The sequence below is a fragment of the Protomyctophum parallelum genome, assembly GCF_964188405.1.
Source record: "Protomyctophum parallelum genome assembly, chromosome: 23".
Taxonomy (NCBI): domain Eukaryota; kingdom Metazoa; phylum Chordata; class Actinopteri; order Myctophiformes; family Myctophidae; genus Protomyctophum; species Protomyctophum parallelum.
Genome location: NC_139715.1, coordinates 12,856,212 through 12,873,775, shown reverse-complemented (window position 1 = coordinate 12,873,775; position 17,564 = coordinate 12,856,212). Strand labels below are relative to the sequence as shown.

Below are 17,564 nucleotides of genomic sequence, written 5' to 3'. Positions count from 1 at the left end.
ATAAAAAGTCAAAGACGTTAAGGGATACGGGGCACTGATGAAAATAGGGCCCCACATCTCTTGTGAGATATAGCTCACCACCCACCCCAAAAAATCTACAAGCTCACACGAGTTGAGTCACGTGTGGACGACACTGTCGTCCACACGTGTCGCCAGCGGGCACACTGTCGCCAGCGGGCGTTGGCTGGCTGCGGGCGGAGCGCCGAGCGGAGGAGGAGGAGGAGGAGGAGGAGGAGGAGGAGGAGGTAGAGGAGACGGAGGCGTGCAGGGCAGCAGCAGGCTGGTGGTGACCTGTGTGAGAGCAGAGCCGCCGCCGCTCTGGCTGATGGAGCCGTGGTAATTCCTGGGGCTCCGGTGGTGGGGAAGGTTCTGCCTCAGACGCCACCTCCTCCAGCGTCGCTGGATCTCGTGCTGCACCTGCATGGGGAGAGGTGAGGAGGAGGAGGGGGGGGGGGGGGGGGGCAGAGCCATAGAGTTATACGACGACTCCGTTCACTTCGTGGGCCCGGGGCCAGTCCAATGGCGCCTCTTCTCCATAGACTTCTGTTGCCGAAGAGCATTGCAAACAGTGACAAAGTCCTGGACCAGAATGCATTGGACTCAGGCAACAGCCCTGCTTAAATTATCTTAAATCCCTTCATTTTAGATCGTATTTTAGTAATAGTACAACATAAACATTACAGACACTTTAGTTGTCACTGTACAATACTTTTAAACAGTCGTCATGTTGCACACATGCCTACAATAGTCTCTTAATTGCGCCGCCCTCATTGAAAACAATGTATTTCAAACTCCAGCTTGTCACTCTCCAGGCTTGCACGAACAGCGCTCAGTTTCCTGCCCCCTCAATGTCGTAACTCTGTTTTACTCTATGGCTCTGGGATGGGGCAGAGAATGTGACGAGATGGGCGGATATTCATGTTTAGTTCAAGATTAAAAAGAGCCCGCACCGTTTTCTGCTCCCAGTTTACTCTTAAATGGTAATGTTTCGAGACCAAAGCTCTTCCTCAGACGCCCGGCCTATTAGGTTATAGATGTCGATGCTGTTGTTTTTCAGCCTCTCTTTGCCAACGGATATTCAAGTTAACCAATTAAAACCGGGAAAGCATCTGTGTAGCAGATGTTCAGTCGACTAAAACCAGACAATGACTAAATAATTTCAGATGACTGAAATGGGACTAAAACTAAATGGTCTGTTAATCATAACGACTAAATAAGAATTTGCTGTCAAAATTAACACTGGATCAAGATCATAGTATTTTCATCATCCAATATGACTCATATTTAAATTGGTTTGAAATGAATAAATACAATCCCCAAATGCACATATAGTTTCTTACCTCTCCATTTGTGAAACAGTAGAGAACAGCCACCACAAAGCCCTTTGAGAAATGGAAGAGAGAACGTTAGGGATAATATCTGGCAAAAACACATCACAAGCACTTGTGTAATGTTTTGGTGAGTGGTGACACCTAGAGGCTGTTTCAGATATTGAAACATCAGAACATTTTGGCCCACTTGGGGGACTCACACGGTCGTACCTGTGTAGATGACAGAGCCAGTTCTGCAAAGTTCCATATCTTGAACACCAAACCGTTGAGTTTTACGGGTAAGAAGCCAAACAGGATGTAGTGCAGCCCAAACAGTGCCACCAGGAAGAATGTGGATTTGATCAGTCTCCTGCTCAAAGAAAACAATAGAATGTGGATTTGATCAGTCTCCTGCTCAAAGAAAACAATCCGTAGAACAATACAATTAACCCATTTAGGCCTGATGTCGAAATTTATAAAATGTCTGCCACATTTTCACGATTTTTCAAAAATAGCAGACCTACTACGAGCTCGTAGCGCGTTAAAACACCAAAACAGATTAAAGTGATCTGGGGGTTTCCTTACATTCAGTTGCTTTGTTGAAAAAGGTATCAATACCGATATGATAATATAGACAGATCCGTGTTATGGAGTGATCCTTGAAGTTAAAACGTTTTAACAACCCAAGCTATCAGTGGTTCCCAAAGTGGGGTCCGGGGACCCCTAGGGGTCCTTGAGAGAGTTCCAGGGGGTCCCCAGCTAAATGATATATTTGGAACCAAATGGGCCCTTTATGGATCTGTAACTCAGAGTGTGTCCATTTGGTTCCATTTGTACACTCAGAGTTGATTTTACAGTATACATTGTAATTCAGGTCAAACCTGGGGGTCCTTGAAATGAAAATCGGTGAAAATCTTGGCATATATTGTCTAATGGGGGTCCGCGGGCTAATGAGTGTCAATTTGGGGGTCATCTACAACACCTACAAGCTCATAGCGCGGCACCGAGTGCTGCGCTACGAGCTTGTACGTCTGCTATTGTGAAAATGTAGGGGGGGGGGGGGGTCCTGGAACAACATATTTTCAGATGGGGGTCGGCGGCCAATTATATATAATTTTTGGGGTTCTTGACTTGAAATATTGAGCACCACTGATATAGAAACATAGGTATTTCAGACACAAGTCATTTATTTTTAAATTCCGATGTCAGGCCTAAACGGGTTAAGTACAGTACTTGAGTAAATGTAGCAAATGTACATCATCAGAAGCCTCACTTATATTGACTGAATTCATTCCTGGGTCCGTCTGACTGACGCAGTTTGGCCACCAGAATCCTCAGGATGCCGATGAAAAAGACCAGGTTCATCTGGAATGATATCTGAATGCTACTTTACTGGTCAAATATAACTTCAGAACAAGTTCATGAATAAATAAAACCATGCAGAAAAGACTGGGAACAAGGTTTACAGTTTTGCTCACAAATATGAAGGGTAGCACTGGCACTCGAAGAATCCACCAGATCCACTCATGTCTCCTCGTTTCCCAGCAGCTTTATGGCAATGGGACGAAAAAGAAAACGACACTGTTCTTGTTGTGTATCAGTGTTGTTTTTGGCAGCAGATTTTGATTTTAGTTTTAGTCATAGTCTCTTGAATAGTTTTCATTTGGTTCATTCGGTCACCTGGAATGTTTTAGGGTTAGTCTAATTTTAGTCGACTAAATGTCATAGGAATTTAGTCGACTAAATCTACAGTTTATTTAGTCGAACAAAATGTGTTTTGGCGGGCCTTGGTGCCGTGGTAATGACTTGCTGAAAATTGCTGATCTACAAGCTCACAACGCGTCGCGCTGCGCTGTGAGCTTGTAGATCGGCTATTTTCAGCATGCAACTAATTGTAAAATTACTTGGACTGGATCTCTTGTCCACTAGTCCCCCAATAGTTTTTATTTGTTGACGAAATTGTCAGTTTATTTAGTCTTAGTCATCACAGCTTAGTTTCCATTTACTGTAGTTTTCGTCAGTGAAAAAAGGTAGTCGACGAACATTTTTCGTCTTAGTTTTAGTCGACAAAATCAACACTGTTGTGTATTATACAATGTATTAATATACCTAGTCGTGTAACATTGCATTGACTGTAATACACTGTATGACTGTCTATAGCACTTTGTTTTGACTGTAATAGAGCTCCGAAGTCTGACGTCACTTTCAGTAGAGGGCGCCAATACACAGGTTCATTTATTTTTTTATTTGCATTGTAATCCCCATAGGCCGGGCGATTTTAGGTTGCTTCATATAAGAACTGTGTTTGAAAAATAAACCGACCACCCCAGCCTTTCTGTCAGGAGAGTGGCTGTGCGTCGTTAATTATGTCCATTCATATTTGATATAGCCAGTTTCTGGAGAAAATGCAATTAATGTGGCCGCAAAAGCCTTTAAACTTCATATGAAGGCAATGTCGCTGCTAATAATACGTCACGCCCAGCTGTCAACACATTGCGTTCCTGAGATTCCTCGTTGACGTAAGCTCAGCTGGTGGTGACTCGACTCGTACTAACCACGAGACATTAAATATCAATAAAATAAAAATAAAAATTAATGTAATTAACATTCAGTTTCTGTTGTGCGACGGGCAGATGCAGCAACACAGTCTACCCGGAAATGTAGTCTCTGGGTTGTTTGACTCGTTTCTAACACTTATTTTGTTACTCTTTGGGTATATTTGTACATTTCCACCTTCAGTCGATGCTTCATATCCATATGAGTGAAAAGGCCGGGGTGATCGGTTTATTTTTCAAACACAGTTCTTATATGAGGCGATCTAAAATCCCCCTATGGAGATTACAATGCAAATAAAAAGTACACAAACCTGTGGACTGACGCCCTCTACTGACAGTGACGTCAGGACTTAGGTGCTCTATACACTGTATGATTGTCTATAGCACTTTGTTTTGACTATAATACACTGTATGATTGTCTATAGCACTTTGTTTTGACTGTAATACACTGTATGACTGTCTATAGCACTTTGTTTTGATTGTAATACAGTGTATGACTGTCTATAGCACTTTGTTTTCCTGTAATACAGTGTATGACTGTCTATAGCACTTTGTTTTCCTGTAATACAGTGTATGACTGTCTATAGCACTTTGTTTTCCTGTAATACAGTGTATGACTGTCTATAGCACTTTGTTTTCCTGTAATACAGTGTATGACTGTCTATAGCACTTTGTTTTCTGAGTGAATTAAATTTTAAGAACCAAGAGGATGGTCTAAATATAAGTGAAACGTTCATTATTCTTACCCTTCATCTTCATAAAAATATTTGGCACAACCCCAGGAGATGATAACAATCAACGGCATACCTGCAGCAAAGAAACGCAATCGGCTTTAAATCGGAACGTACATTTAAGCAAAATTATAAAGTGTCAGTCACATCTAATTAAAGATAACTTATATAGCACAGCGGTTTCCAAACAGTTTCCTTTTCCTTAGCTTCTAAGCATTATTTTAAACTTAAACTAAAATTTGAGTTAAAAACGTCTGCTCGGAAAGAATATACAGGTATATTCAAAGATTTGCGTCACATTTTCATGATTTAAAAAAGATAGCGGACCTACAAGCTCATAGCGCGGCACTGAGTGCCGCGCTATGAGCTTGTAGATCTGCTATTTTTCAATAGAGGGTATGCACGTGACATCATCGTACCTGTAAGTTATGCGGGAACGCCCACTGAGTGGCAAAAAACTACTTTCTGGCCTAGACAGCCCATTCATCCAAACAGAAAAGTCCTGTCTGATTGCATTAAACAATGTTAAACTCACCAACATTGCAGCTGTACGAAAAGCTTGAATTATCCTCTTTCTATCTGCAAAGTTTTTGCTACTTTCTGTTTTTGGCGTCGACTGTTCGCCGCTTCACCACCCCATGTATGAATGAATGAACCATTGTAAAGCGCTTTGAGCACTTGGAAAAGTGCTATAAAAATGCAATTAATTATGTGCTGTCCCTGTACGTACCCCAGGCGAGGACGACGTACCAGGCCAGGTGCTTCCTCAGCGAGAAGAAGGACCTGCTGACCAGTGTGTAGAGGAAGTGTCCCTCCGCCAGCAGCCAGCTGTAGTTGGCCAGGATGGAGTAGTTTGTGAACAGCAGCACCACCTTGCACGCCACCTAGTGGGGGAAAGGTACACAAATGTTGTACTTAACCCATTTAGACCTGACGACGATTCTACAAATGTCTTCAACATTATGACAAAGAAAAACCCTGTGTTTCTATGTCAGTCGTTCTCAAACATTTTCATGTCAAGGACCCCCAAACATATATGTGATTGGCCGCCGACCCCCATCTGAAAATATGTTGTTCCAGGGACCCTCCAGAAGCAAAGATTTGAGTTAAAAACGTTGGCTCTGAAAGAATATATATTAAAAGATTTGCACTACATTTTCACGATTTTTCAAAAATAGCAGACCTACACGCTCGAATGCCGCGCTATGAGCTTGTAGATCTGCTATTTTTCAATAGCTAAAATATAACAGTGCTTAATACACCAAAAGGGGTTCCCGCCCAAAATCCCTGCAAGACCCGGATATATTTCTACTTGCAAAAAAGAGATTTCAACCTTCCTTACTACTTTGTACTACTAGGACTTTGGAGAGGAAATTATGTAAATGTTCTAGACATTCTAACGATCACAAAAATATATATATATTACAGGCATTTTACTTACTTTTTTCAGGGTTAAAGGTCAAAGGTAAAAATATCGTAAAAAATGCAGAGTCCAGAGATTTTGAAGTTGTGTGAATGTGTGCCTCTGTGGGGGGTATTTATATGCAAATGTCATGACCAATGGCATTGCAAGACTAAACAATGATGATGTTTAGGTGAAAAAATAAGTATCATCAATACTGTCTGACTGCAACATAGAAATCCTCTATAAAAGGTAAAAGGCCGGAATAAAATAATAATAATTGGCATCAAAAAATGTGCTTAAAGCACCAAAAGGTAGAAGTAGTCATTGTGCAGATCTACAAGCTTGTAGATCGGCTATTTTCAAATGGAAGTTGCACTGCACACACGGGGCAGAAATGACATATCTAAATCCGCGTTGTGAGCTTCTACCAGTGGTGGAAAAAGTACTCAATTGTTTTACTTAAGTAAAAGTACCAATACTGCAATTTAGAAGTACATAGTTGAAAATGTACTTGAGTAAAAGTACAAAAGTATTGGCATCAAAATGTACTTAAAGTACTAAGTAAAAGCACTCATTGTGCAGAATGTGCCATTTCGCAAGTTCAAAATGTGTACAACATCTATTTTCAAATGGCCGAAATGTATAGGGTTGAAGTGGTTAATGTATATTATTTTCTAATCAAAATTAAAATCGGCAAAGTACATTTTAAGTAATTGGAAATTGTAAAAGTTAAAAGTTAAAACTTAGTCACTTTCCACAACTGGCTTCTACTGTAGATCACTGCTTCTTAAACATTTGCTTTCCAATGTATGGATTGTGCATTTCTTTTACTATAGTGACCCATACAAATGAGTCCCATTTGTGGGCACGAATTGGGTCCCCGACCCAGTGTCTGGGAAACGGTGGTCTACTCCAGATCCCTCTACAGCAGGCATTACGCTTGTCATATTAGCTCGTCATGGTTAAGACTTTATGGCGTTTGTCATTACTTGGTGGTTTTAGCTTGTCAAAGCACACACGCTCCAAAGCACAGTCTTTACTCGTAAATCAATCCATTTTAGGGTTGTTTATCTGCGCCTGCGTGCCGGGAGTACAGAGGATTCATTTCATACTTTACAAGCGAGTTGAGCAGCTCACAAAAGGAGATTTCACTGTTGCCCTTGAGCAATTATATGGACTGTCACAGAACTTAAAGCAACACTACGTAACTGTCCTATTCTACCCCGGATTTGAACCCGGTTTGCTGAAATTATTTAAAAATCTAACTTATAGAGCCTGCCTGCTTGCTCGAGGCCAGGGACAAGGAGCACAATGGAAACGAGTCCACGGGACGTTTTTGTGTTATGTCGACAGTACTGTGCTGCTTACATCAATCAATGTACTTTGCTTGACTTGAGGAAATTGCAAACAGTCTTATTCATGTTCATTAATATCTAGGATTTAACCACATGACTCCTAGCGGTTCCTGTTCTGGCCATGTCATTATGTGTGAGGAAAATAAAAAAATAAAAAAGGAGACTTTAGAAATGTGCAGACCATGTACTGTATACACTTGTACTGTATGTTGGTTTGTTTATACTATAGTGTTCAGTGCGAAAACAATGTTGCACATTAAGCTAATCATCTGAGGACCCCCCCCCCAAAAAAACAAATAATAATAATAATAATTGGGGACTCCCGAACCCCAGTTTGAGAACCACCGCTTTAGAGGGTAAAAGCACTTTCAGCAGTATTTGTCTTCGAGTGTACTTCCTTGACAAATACATTTTACTCTTCCCTTTTTATGTCTTTGTATAAGGCAATAGAGCACCGAAGTCTGACGTCAATATCGGTAGAGGGCGCAAATCCACAGGTTCATGTACTGTACTTTTTATTTGCATTATAATCCCCATAGGGGGATTTTAGATCGCCTCATATAAGAACTGTGTCACCCCGGCCGTTTCACTCCTATGGATATGAAGAATCAACTGACTGAGAGAAAACGCTAATGTTACTGCTACTGAATTAGTTACATTTTCGCTAGAAACAGACTGTATCATATATGAGTGACTGACTGTTGCAAACGATACAGAGACACCTCCCTGACAATAACGCAGAGACAGCCAGGGGAATCGAAGGGATGAGCGAGTTACGTCAGGACTTCGGTGCTCTATTTGTAAATGGTGTGTACAGTAAGTGCCGTGCTATGCTAAGTGTTACGGGTAGTATAATAATAATTTCTTACTGTGTAATAGTCGCAGTGGTAGAACTCTTCGTCCGTGAAGAGCAGAGAGTCTCTGACGAAGATGAAGATGGCTCTCAAGATGAAGGACACAAACAGCTGGATGTGAATGTAGTTCCTGGTACAATGGAGCTTCCTGGATACAGATGTTTAGTATATTTATACAGTATCTGGATGAATACAAAAGTTTGGAACATATCGGCAAAAGTGTCCTTACCTAAACTGAATCTCACAATAATATTATTACACAGTCGTGTTCAACGCCCACCATATGATAATATGATAATGATGACATACTATCGTTAAGTGCTGAACAATTAGAGCGTCCAAGATAATCTAAAATAAGAGAACCACAGAGAGAAAAAGCATGTTAACCCATTTTGGGCGGGAACCCCTTTTGGTGTTTTGAGCATTATGTTATGCTTTAGCTATTGAAAAGCTATCTACAATAATAATAATAATAACTAGAAAAAGTGCCCTTCTGGGCACAGGTCTCCACCAGGTTATCCACAGATCCGTGCAGTTAGAGGTAAAAACACTTTTCGGCCAGTTATAGCGCCACCTTGAGGCTGAGTTGAAATTGTTCATGTGGCATTTCGTCCTCGGCCTAGTGGGAATGTGCGTGCACAATTTCACGGAAATCACGCGATGTGTTCATGATTTGCAGCATTTTGTTTGAAACTGAGCACTCCTGTGAACTTTGGAAGCCAATCTTAACCAATCAGGATGGAGTCTGAGAAATCTGAAAGACCCGTTTCGTTGAATGGCTCTAGAGAGACTGTGTACTAATTTGCGTGATGTTTGGACAAAATCTGTAGGTGTACTGTGAAAAAACTTGTTTTGCACAAAGCGGCCTCCTGGTGGCGCTATAACAGGCCGTTCTGGAAAGTTTGGGGCAGAGGTTCATCGTTGGCATCCAGGGAGTGTGTGTGCAAAATTTGGCATCAACCGGGTTAACGGTGGCCGAGATTAGCTGTTCACGGACACACGGACGGACACACACACGGACGGACGGACACACGGACGGACGAAGTGCAAAACATACTCTCCCCACATGCCTTCGGCCTGGTGGAGACAATAATAAAACTTTATTTGTATAGCACCTTTCATGACATCAAATGCAGCTCAAAGTGCTTTACAGAACAATGGAGAATAAAAGAAAAGCAAGGCAACGACATTAAAAAACAAGCAGTAATGCAATACAGTGAGGACATGAATAACAAATAAGATCACTTAAAAGCAATGTTGTAGAAGTGGGTCTTGAGCTGAGCTTTAAAAATGTCTACAGAGGCTGCCTGACGAAGGTACAGTGGGAGCTTGTTCCATGCCGACGGCCCGTAGAAGCAAAAAGCTGCTTCCCCGTATTTTTTAGTTGCCATTTTTTTAGGCAAAGCGAGCAGGCCAGCAGTGGAAGACCTTAGCGGGCGGTTTGGGACATATTTAGGCAGGCAGTCATGTAGGTAGGAAGGTGCGAGACCATTGAGAGCTTTATAGACAAGTAAAATAATTTTAAAATCAATCCTAAAAACAACCGGAAGCCAGTGCAGTGATGCCAAAACTGGAGTAATATGTTCTCTCATCTTAGTTCTAGTTAAAACTCTGGCTGCTGCATTTTGGACAATCTGTCAGTTGTTTTCTTAGGCAGTCCTGAAAAAAGTGCATTGCAGTAATCAAGCCGAGAAAAAACAAAGGCGTGGATTAGCGTTTTTGCATCGTCCAAGGACACATAGGCTCTGATTCGTGCAATATTTCTAAGGTGAAAAAAGGCAATCTTGGTAACATGATTAATGTGTGATTTCTTTTTTTTTTTTTTTTTTTTTTTTAAGATTTCTTTTTTGCGGCTTACGCCTTTTATTGATTTTTGAAGGGACAGACAGTAGGCTGACAGGAAACGGGAGAGAGATGGGGGGATGACATGCAGTAAAGGCCGTGTCGGGTCCGGGAGTCGAACCCGCGGCACACTGCGACTGGATTACCAGTCCGGTGCCCAGACCGTTACGCTACGGCCTGGGCCAATGTGTGAATTTAAATTCAATTCGGAATCAATAATAACCCCCAGGTTCTTTACTGTACTGTTACTGTCTACAGTCAGGTTGCCAAGTCTGCTTAATATTGATTCTTTCTGCATAGCGAGCTTGTAGGTCTGCTATTTTCGAAGAATTGTGAAAATGTGGCGCAAACCTTTGAGTATACTTTCAGAGCGAACGTTTTTAACTCAAATCGTTGCTACTGGGAGGTCCCTGGAAAAACATATTTTGACATTGGGGTCGGCGGGCAAAATGCAGATAATTCTGGGGCTCCTTGACATGAAAATGTTTGAGAACGACAAGGTTTTTCAGAAATTTAGAAGACACTTTGTAGAATCGTCCTCATGTCTAAATGGGTTAATAAAACATGAGACATTTTGCCATTGGGAGAGTATCAGGGCTGTTCCAAAGTGGAGGAGCTTAAGCATTAAAGAGCACACGTCCTTTAGATGTGTCCCTTGAGTGGAACAGCTAAAAGAAAGTCTGCTCTCCGACCTGAGGCTGCGAGACAGACTGCTACTATGACGTTAAACTTAAAAGCTCAGAAATGTATGAAGCCACAGAAAGGCCTTAAGTAGATGTTCTGACAGGGAGCTTATTCAGCAAAACAGTTCGTTTTTTATATGGTATCTCCGTCTAGTTCTGGTTAAAAGTCTTGCAGACACATTTTGTACAAGTTGGAGAAGTTCAAGGGCCTGCTGATTGAGAGTGGTATATATGATGAATTCCAATAATCCTAACCTAGAGGAAATAAAAGCATGACAGAACATCTCTAAACTGAGTGAGGTGAGAAAATGCCATATTTTAGAATCTGAGCCGAAATAGTAGGCCAATTTCACATTTGATTTGGTCCTCAAAAGATCTAGCCAAGTCAAATATTACTCCATGGTTTTGTGGCAGATGCAGCTCAGCTGTAAATGTTTAGTACTAATGAGCTAATCTACAAAGTATTATAACGACCCTGCAAAAAGACCCGGCCGTAACTTGCTCCTCCAAGTGAGATTCCAGCTTGGTGCGCTAAAAAAACGTGACAGTATCTTGTAACGTAAGTTGTCAGGCAACGCAGCGGAGTGAAAAGCACAATATTTGCCTCTGAGATGCAGTGGAGTAGAAGTATGAAGTATTATATGGACATAGTCATGCAAGTAAAGTAAAAGTACCTCAACAATTCTACTAAAGTATACACTACATGAGCAAATTAACTTAGTTACTAGTACTTCCACCACTGTTGACCAGGCCGATATTAAAGACCGATGTGTACTCTGATATGATCCTATACACATAGACTGCTTATAGTGCTTACTCTTACCTGAACATACAGAGGATTGCCACGGCGATGGTGAGAGAGATGAGTGACAGGGAGTATCCCACAGTGTACATAGCTTTCACGTAGTAGAAGTACATGTGGTCAGGAGACTGCAGAAAAGGAAACAATAACAGACTGATGCCTTATATGGGATTGGTATTTAAACCCATTCTGGGCGGGAACCCCTTTTTGGTGTTGAAAAATAACAGATCTATATGGCGCTAATTTGGAATATATATAATTTCAGAGCGAACATTTTCAACTAAAATGTTTGCTTCTGGGGAGGGGGGGTCCCTGGAACAACATATTTTCAGATGGGGCCCGGCAGCCAATTACATATATCTTTGGGGGTCCTTGACATGGAATTGTTTGAGAACCAATGACATAGAAACATTTGGTTTTTCAGAAAACTGTCATGATTTAGAAGACATTTGCAGAATCGGTCTCAGTCGATATGGGATAAGATAGTCAAAGAGACAGTGCTCGATATAATGTTGTGAGCTTGTAGAGCTGGCATTTCCCGGCACGGCGACACAAAAAAAAAAACCCAGGAATAATTTCAACCCTATAAACCTAACGTCTAATCCTAACCGTAACCCCAACTCAAAATTTGTTTTCTCAAATTCTACTATACATGTGAGGACACACGCACACACACACATGCCCGTGTGCATTACAAAGGTGTCAAGGTACAGTAGGTAGAAGCTCATTGAAATTTACAGGGGTGGAGGATCCTAAGGGAAATTTAATTTGCCCAGTCTTGGAACATTTTTCAAAATCTGTTGAAGAATTGGCTGATGGGCAAGTTAGAATAGTGTTCTATTTATTGTCTTTTGTATACTGATTTATGACGGTATTTATTGTGAATGTTGTTATTACTGTGATTTTAGCATTTTAACACATGTTTTATGAGTGAGATCATATGCTGTAATTATTTATTTGAATCACAATGGAATGAAGTCCTCATGACTTGTTGTGCAATCCTGATAATTCTGTACTATGCACTTTGGTGAATTGTATCTTGAATAATATGAAATAAATCAAATCAAACCTCTGGCGGAGACTGGAACATCTCATTGAAGGTGAATCCACAGGCGTCCTCATGAGGCAACAGAAGATCTGACCAGCCTTTCACAGTGCAGTTACGAGACACCTTCCCTGAGGAACGAACCACAAACAAAACTATCAATGCACTTGCACGCACGTACGCACGTATAGCTCTGGTCCATAGCTCTAATGCGTTTCATTTAGAGCTATGTTACTCTCAATTTCCGCCGATCGCATGAATGCAGACCAGCCTCCTCTCCTCCTCTTTAGCGTAAATAAAAACTCATCAAAACAAAGGCGGGTTGTGTCATGAGAAAGTCTACTTTCCTTAGTCTACGCACTCTGAGGAGTCTGAGCCCCCCACCACACGGATAAACGGTACTTTTTGGCCAGAAAGGGATTTTTTTTCACCGGAGGAAAAATATTCTCTATGAGGCAATTCTCTGGGCAATATCGGTAGAAGGTGCAGTGGAGTAACTAAAAGTATTTTTTTTCCGGTGGAAACAAAATCCCCTTTTGGCCAAAAAGTACCATTTTCAATTTCAATTCCGTACTTTCACTTGTAACGAAGTAGTTCTAAATTGCAGTATTGGTACTTTGACTTAAGTAAAACAATTGAGTACTTTTTCCACCACTGCGTGTGAGAGAGCCATTAACTCTCAACATCAAGGGGTCCTTGGTGTAATGCATTCCAAACTGGGGAGGTCCTTGGAAATAAACAGTTTGAGAGAATCCCTGGTGAAGATGATGACTTATTGTCCAGTGAAAAAGGTGCCACCCAGATTTACTTTCCCTTTTTAGGATCTTCAATAAAGGCCTGTGTTTGCGCAGATAGACACTGGTGGCATTTATCATACTCGTCTGCTGACATAAATCTACTGTAGTGTGATGACCCATCTGTCCTCACTATCTCTGTGTACATAACTTTATGGCTTAACGTTTGGATAGATACACCCTGAAAAGACAAACTGTTTCAGCATCTAATGGAAACAGATTAGCCCAACGGCAGATAACAGGTGACAAATAGCAAGGCGTGTGTGTGTGTGTGTGTGTGGGACTTGCGAGGTGTTGTACTGTCTATGCCACCGTATGAGACTAAGCCTATAGTCCTGAGCACCGTTGTGTGAACGAATATGGCTATTAGAGACGTTGCTGAGTGACATTCTTGCTGTATCATGATTCCAAGACATGTATGTCATAAGCTTGTGATTGTAACATACAGTACAGTAACTGCACCCATAATGTTTGTGTCCTTGTGCATTTCCCTTTGTGTTGACGTGTGTGTGTGTGTGTGTGTGTGTGTGTGTGTGTGTGTGTGTGTGTGTGTGTGTGTGTGTGTGTGTGTGTTTTCATGTGCATGTGCATGGCAGCGTGGGTGTGTGTCTGTGGTGTCTCACCTTCAGAATTGAAGAAGTCTGGACAGGGCTGTGACACCATGTCCCCGGCAGTGGCATGCGGCCAGCAGTTCAAGTGGTCCCACATGCCCTTGCAGTCTACAACCACACAAATCAAAAATACTGTTTTATTTTTGGCTCAAGATTACTCTTAAATCTTCTCTTCTTGGGGGGGGTCCCAGGCACAAAAACTTTCAGCTGGGGGTCCATGGGAAAAATAGTCTACATGTCATTCTAGGGGTCCTTGGCAGGAACCAGTTTGAGAACTACTGAAAAAGCATATATGGCCAACGTTTAATGCGACTGTAGGTCGCAGTTTACTATGAATTGCATTTCCCGCCATACATGGAGAAGACTGGATCATCACCTAGATCTGCATATATGGAGCTGGCCAGCAACTCTACATCTGACCTCAAACCTAAAACCCTTAGATTTCCATATATGGAGCTGACCTGTTCTGACATTCCATATGTTGATCCTTCCGACTGATACCTGTCCATTCAAACTCTAGACGGCCCCCCCCCAAAGTTATTTGTGCAGCTGCGCCCGGCAGCCGGCGAAAACTAGAGTACTCAACAGACCCGAAGATTAAGGCCCGGCCCTACCTGGGCCCTCATCAAACCCTGTACACTCAAGACACTGCCCCCGCTGCCACCCTTAGATCTCCATATAAGGAGCTGACCTGTTCTGACATTCCACATGTTGATCTGACCTCCTCAAACCCTGTACACTCAAGACACGCTCCATATATGGCCAGTGCACAATTCATTCCATATGTTGATCTGACCCCGCATGCCAAAGCGCCAGCGCTCGCCCAGCAGTCTGCCGTCACCTGGGCGGATGGGTTCTCACCATCAGGGCGTATTACTGGTGATATTTAGAGACAGACTTTGCTGCTTTTATTATAGCATCATGTCACAAGTTGGTCTAGAGTCATTTATTATGGACTGTACTGCTATTGTGAATTCTTCAATGGTGTGGTTGCCAGTGGTAACCCGACTATGTCGGGTAATTGCCCGACTTTATTCCGTATAAGGGTCCCTGTGACGTCACGTGGGTCAATACACTCATTATCATACTTAGTCAGGGGATAGACCTGAGGCCCATTCTAAAATAAATGTCTTCTAAATCCAAATACAGTTTAAGTTTCTATGTCAGTGGTGCTCAACCATTTTCATGGCAAGGACCCCCAGAATGATATGTATGTGGCTGCGGACCCCCCAGCTAAAAATATGTAGTTCCAGGGGCAGGGACCCTCCCAGAAGCAAAGATTTGAGTTAAAACGTTCGCTCTGGGCCCAGGCCGTGGCGTAACGGTCTGGGCACCTGACTGGTAATCCAGTCGCAGTGTGCCGCGGGTTCGACTCCCGAGCCCGACACGGCCTTTACTGCAAGTCATCCCCCCATCTCTCTCCCGTTTCCTGTCAGCCTACTGTCTGTCCCTTCAAAAATCAATAAAAGGCGTATTCAAAGATTTGCGCCCCATTTTTACAATTTTTCAAAAATAGCAGATCTACAAGCTCGTATCGCGGCACTCGGTGCCACACTATGAGCTTCTAGATCTGCTATTTCTCAACAGCTAAAGTATAAGACAATGCTTAAAACACCAAAAGGGGTTCCCGTCTTCAACGGGTTAATACAATCTGGGAATAAATTCTTTACCAATACATTTCTTCACCAATATGTTGTCATTCTGCTTTATGTACAGAGCGAGGGGTCAAACCGTCAAACTATATGGGTTTTCATGACTCAGAATCCATTGCAAGCATTTGTTTTGCACGAAAAACACTCCTTGGACTAAAAACAGCCATAGCCACTTTTCCAAATGTGATGACCTCATAACATTTGAATTTCAGTGCCTTTATGTTTAGTAATGTTAGGACTATTTTGATACCAATACCTACTCTCTTTTCCCTTTTTTGCTTCCTATATGATGAATTCCTGTTCTGTTCTTTAGCCATAGAAATGTCTATTTGTATGTCTCTAAATGTTTGTATGTCTCTAAATGTTTTGATGAATTGAACAATGTGGACCCTGTTGTAAACAAGTGTAATGCTTAATTGGGTCGTCCACTCACAGTTAACAGTCTTTGTATTGAGTTTGTGCTTAAAATGTACTGTAAATTCTACAAACTGTTAATAAATATTTCAATCAATCAATCAATCAAAAAACTTCATTTAAGTAAAATCTTGAATGCAGGACTTTTACTTGTAATTCTACATTGTGGCCTTACTACTTAGGTAGCCGACTAATTCCACAACTGACTGCCCCCCTGCAAAAAAGTTAAAGACCCACCCCCTATTTTTCTAACTGTGTTTGTATATGATGTTTTTTATATAGCCTATATATAATTGTTTTGGATAGAAGTGTATATATATGTATGTCTTTAATGTTCTGATGAATTGAAAATGGAGGACCCTTATGTCAAACGGCCTTAGTGCTTTTTCTGGTTTTATCCTCTTAGCAGATTTTGTATTGGCCTGTACTTTCCTTGAACTGTACCCATTCTACAAACTGTTAATACAAAATCCAATCAATCAATCAATCAATCAATAAATGAAGAAACTCTAGTCTATACATATATTTATTAGATTATTTCTAATATGCATGCCCTACCCTTTTCTACCACAAGATGCCAATAAAGAATTACATGAAACAGGTGATGCTTGCATACTCAAGTGTGGATCCTAGTCTAGGAGGCAAATTTGTGATATCAACTTAAAAAAATATTATAGACCTATATATTCAAAATAAGACGTAGTACGTACGTCTCTAAATGTTCTGTTGAATTGAAAAAGGTGGACCCTGTTCTAAACAAGTGTATCAGGGTGTCGTCCACAGAAAGCAACAGTCTTTGTATTGAGCTTTCATGAAATGTACCCATTCTGCAAACTGTTATGAATACTTAAAACAATCAGTTAATGAATCAATCAATCAATCAATCAGTATATTAGGCTGACTCACCAGGTTCTTTGGACGTATTGAAAAGCACCAAGTCCCTCAAACAGATTTCTTCCTCTTTCCCAAGAATGGCATGAGGGTGACACTCTGGGGAGGATTTTGCCTGTAATGAAAGCATTCAATTATCAATACGACATAATTGTCTAAAATAATTATTAAAAAAAACATAATTAACTTAATACCAGTATATTAACAACACACTTCTCACCTGTGTGTATGTGTAGTACATCATGAAAACTCCGAAAAATCCCACTTTGTGCATTTTTACGAGCTCACTTTAGTTTTTCTTGCTCGCGGGTTTCACATCAAGATAAATATAATTAACAAAAACGAACAAACAAAAAGAAATAGAAAACTCTCACGAGTCTCACAGATAAAAGCAAATAAGCTTCGATCCTGTAAACGTGGCAAATATTGCATGTTTTTTTTTTTTTTTGTCTATGATTCTTGTACAATTCAGCACACACAGACAGAGGTGTTAAATAAAGATAAAGTAATCTTTATTCCAAGTTGAAGTTTTTCCAGTTCACAGTCCCCCGCCCCTCCTGACGTTGGTGGTTTACACCCCGTCCTGTCCTGCCCCTTGTTCGTCTCTCTCGCGTTAGCCG

The 17,564-nt window shown here is 41.3% G+C and overlaps 1 protein-coding gene across 1 annotated transcript; it reads right to left on the bottom strand.

Moving 5' to 3' along the window:
- Window positions 1-117: 117 nt before the first annotated feature.
- On the bottom strand, window positions 118-17,218 carry LOC310853895 (secretin receptor-like; the record flags this gene model as incomplete). The annotated part of the gene is made up of 13 exons (XM_083758366.1): window positions 118-417; window positions 1,341-1,382; window positions 1,542-1,680; window positions 2,584-2,675; window positions 2,789-2,858; window positions 4,612-4,672; window positions 5,327-5,480; window positions 8,226-8,358; window positions 11,559-11,665; window positions 12,607-12,713; window positions 14,000-14,095; window positions 16,960-17,059; window positions 17,165-17,218. The coding sequence occupies 13 exons, from the start codon at window positions 17,216-17,218 to the stop codon at window positions 118-120; spliced, it is 1,455 nt and encodes a 484-aa protein (XP_083614492.1).
- Between the last annotated feature and the right edge of the window lie 346 nt (window positions 17,219-17,564).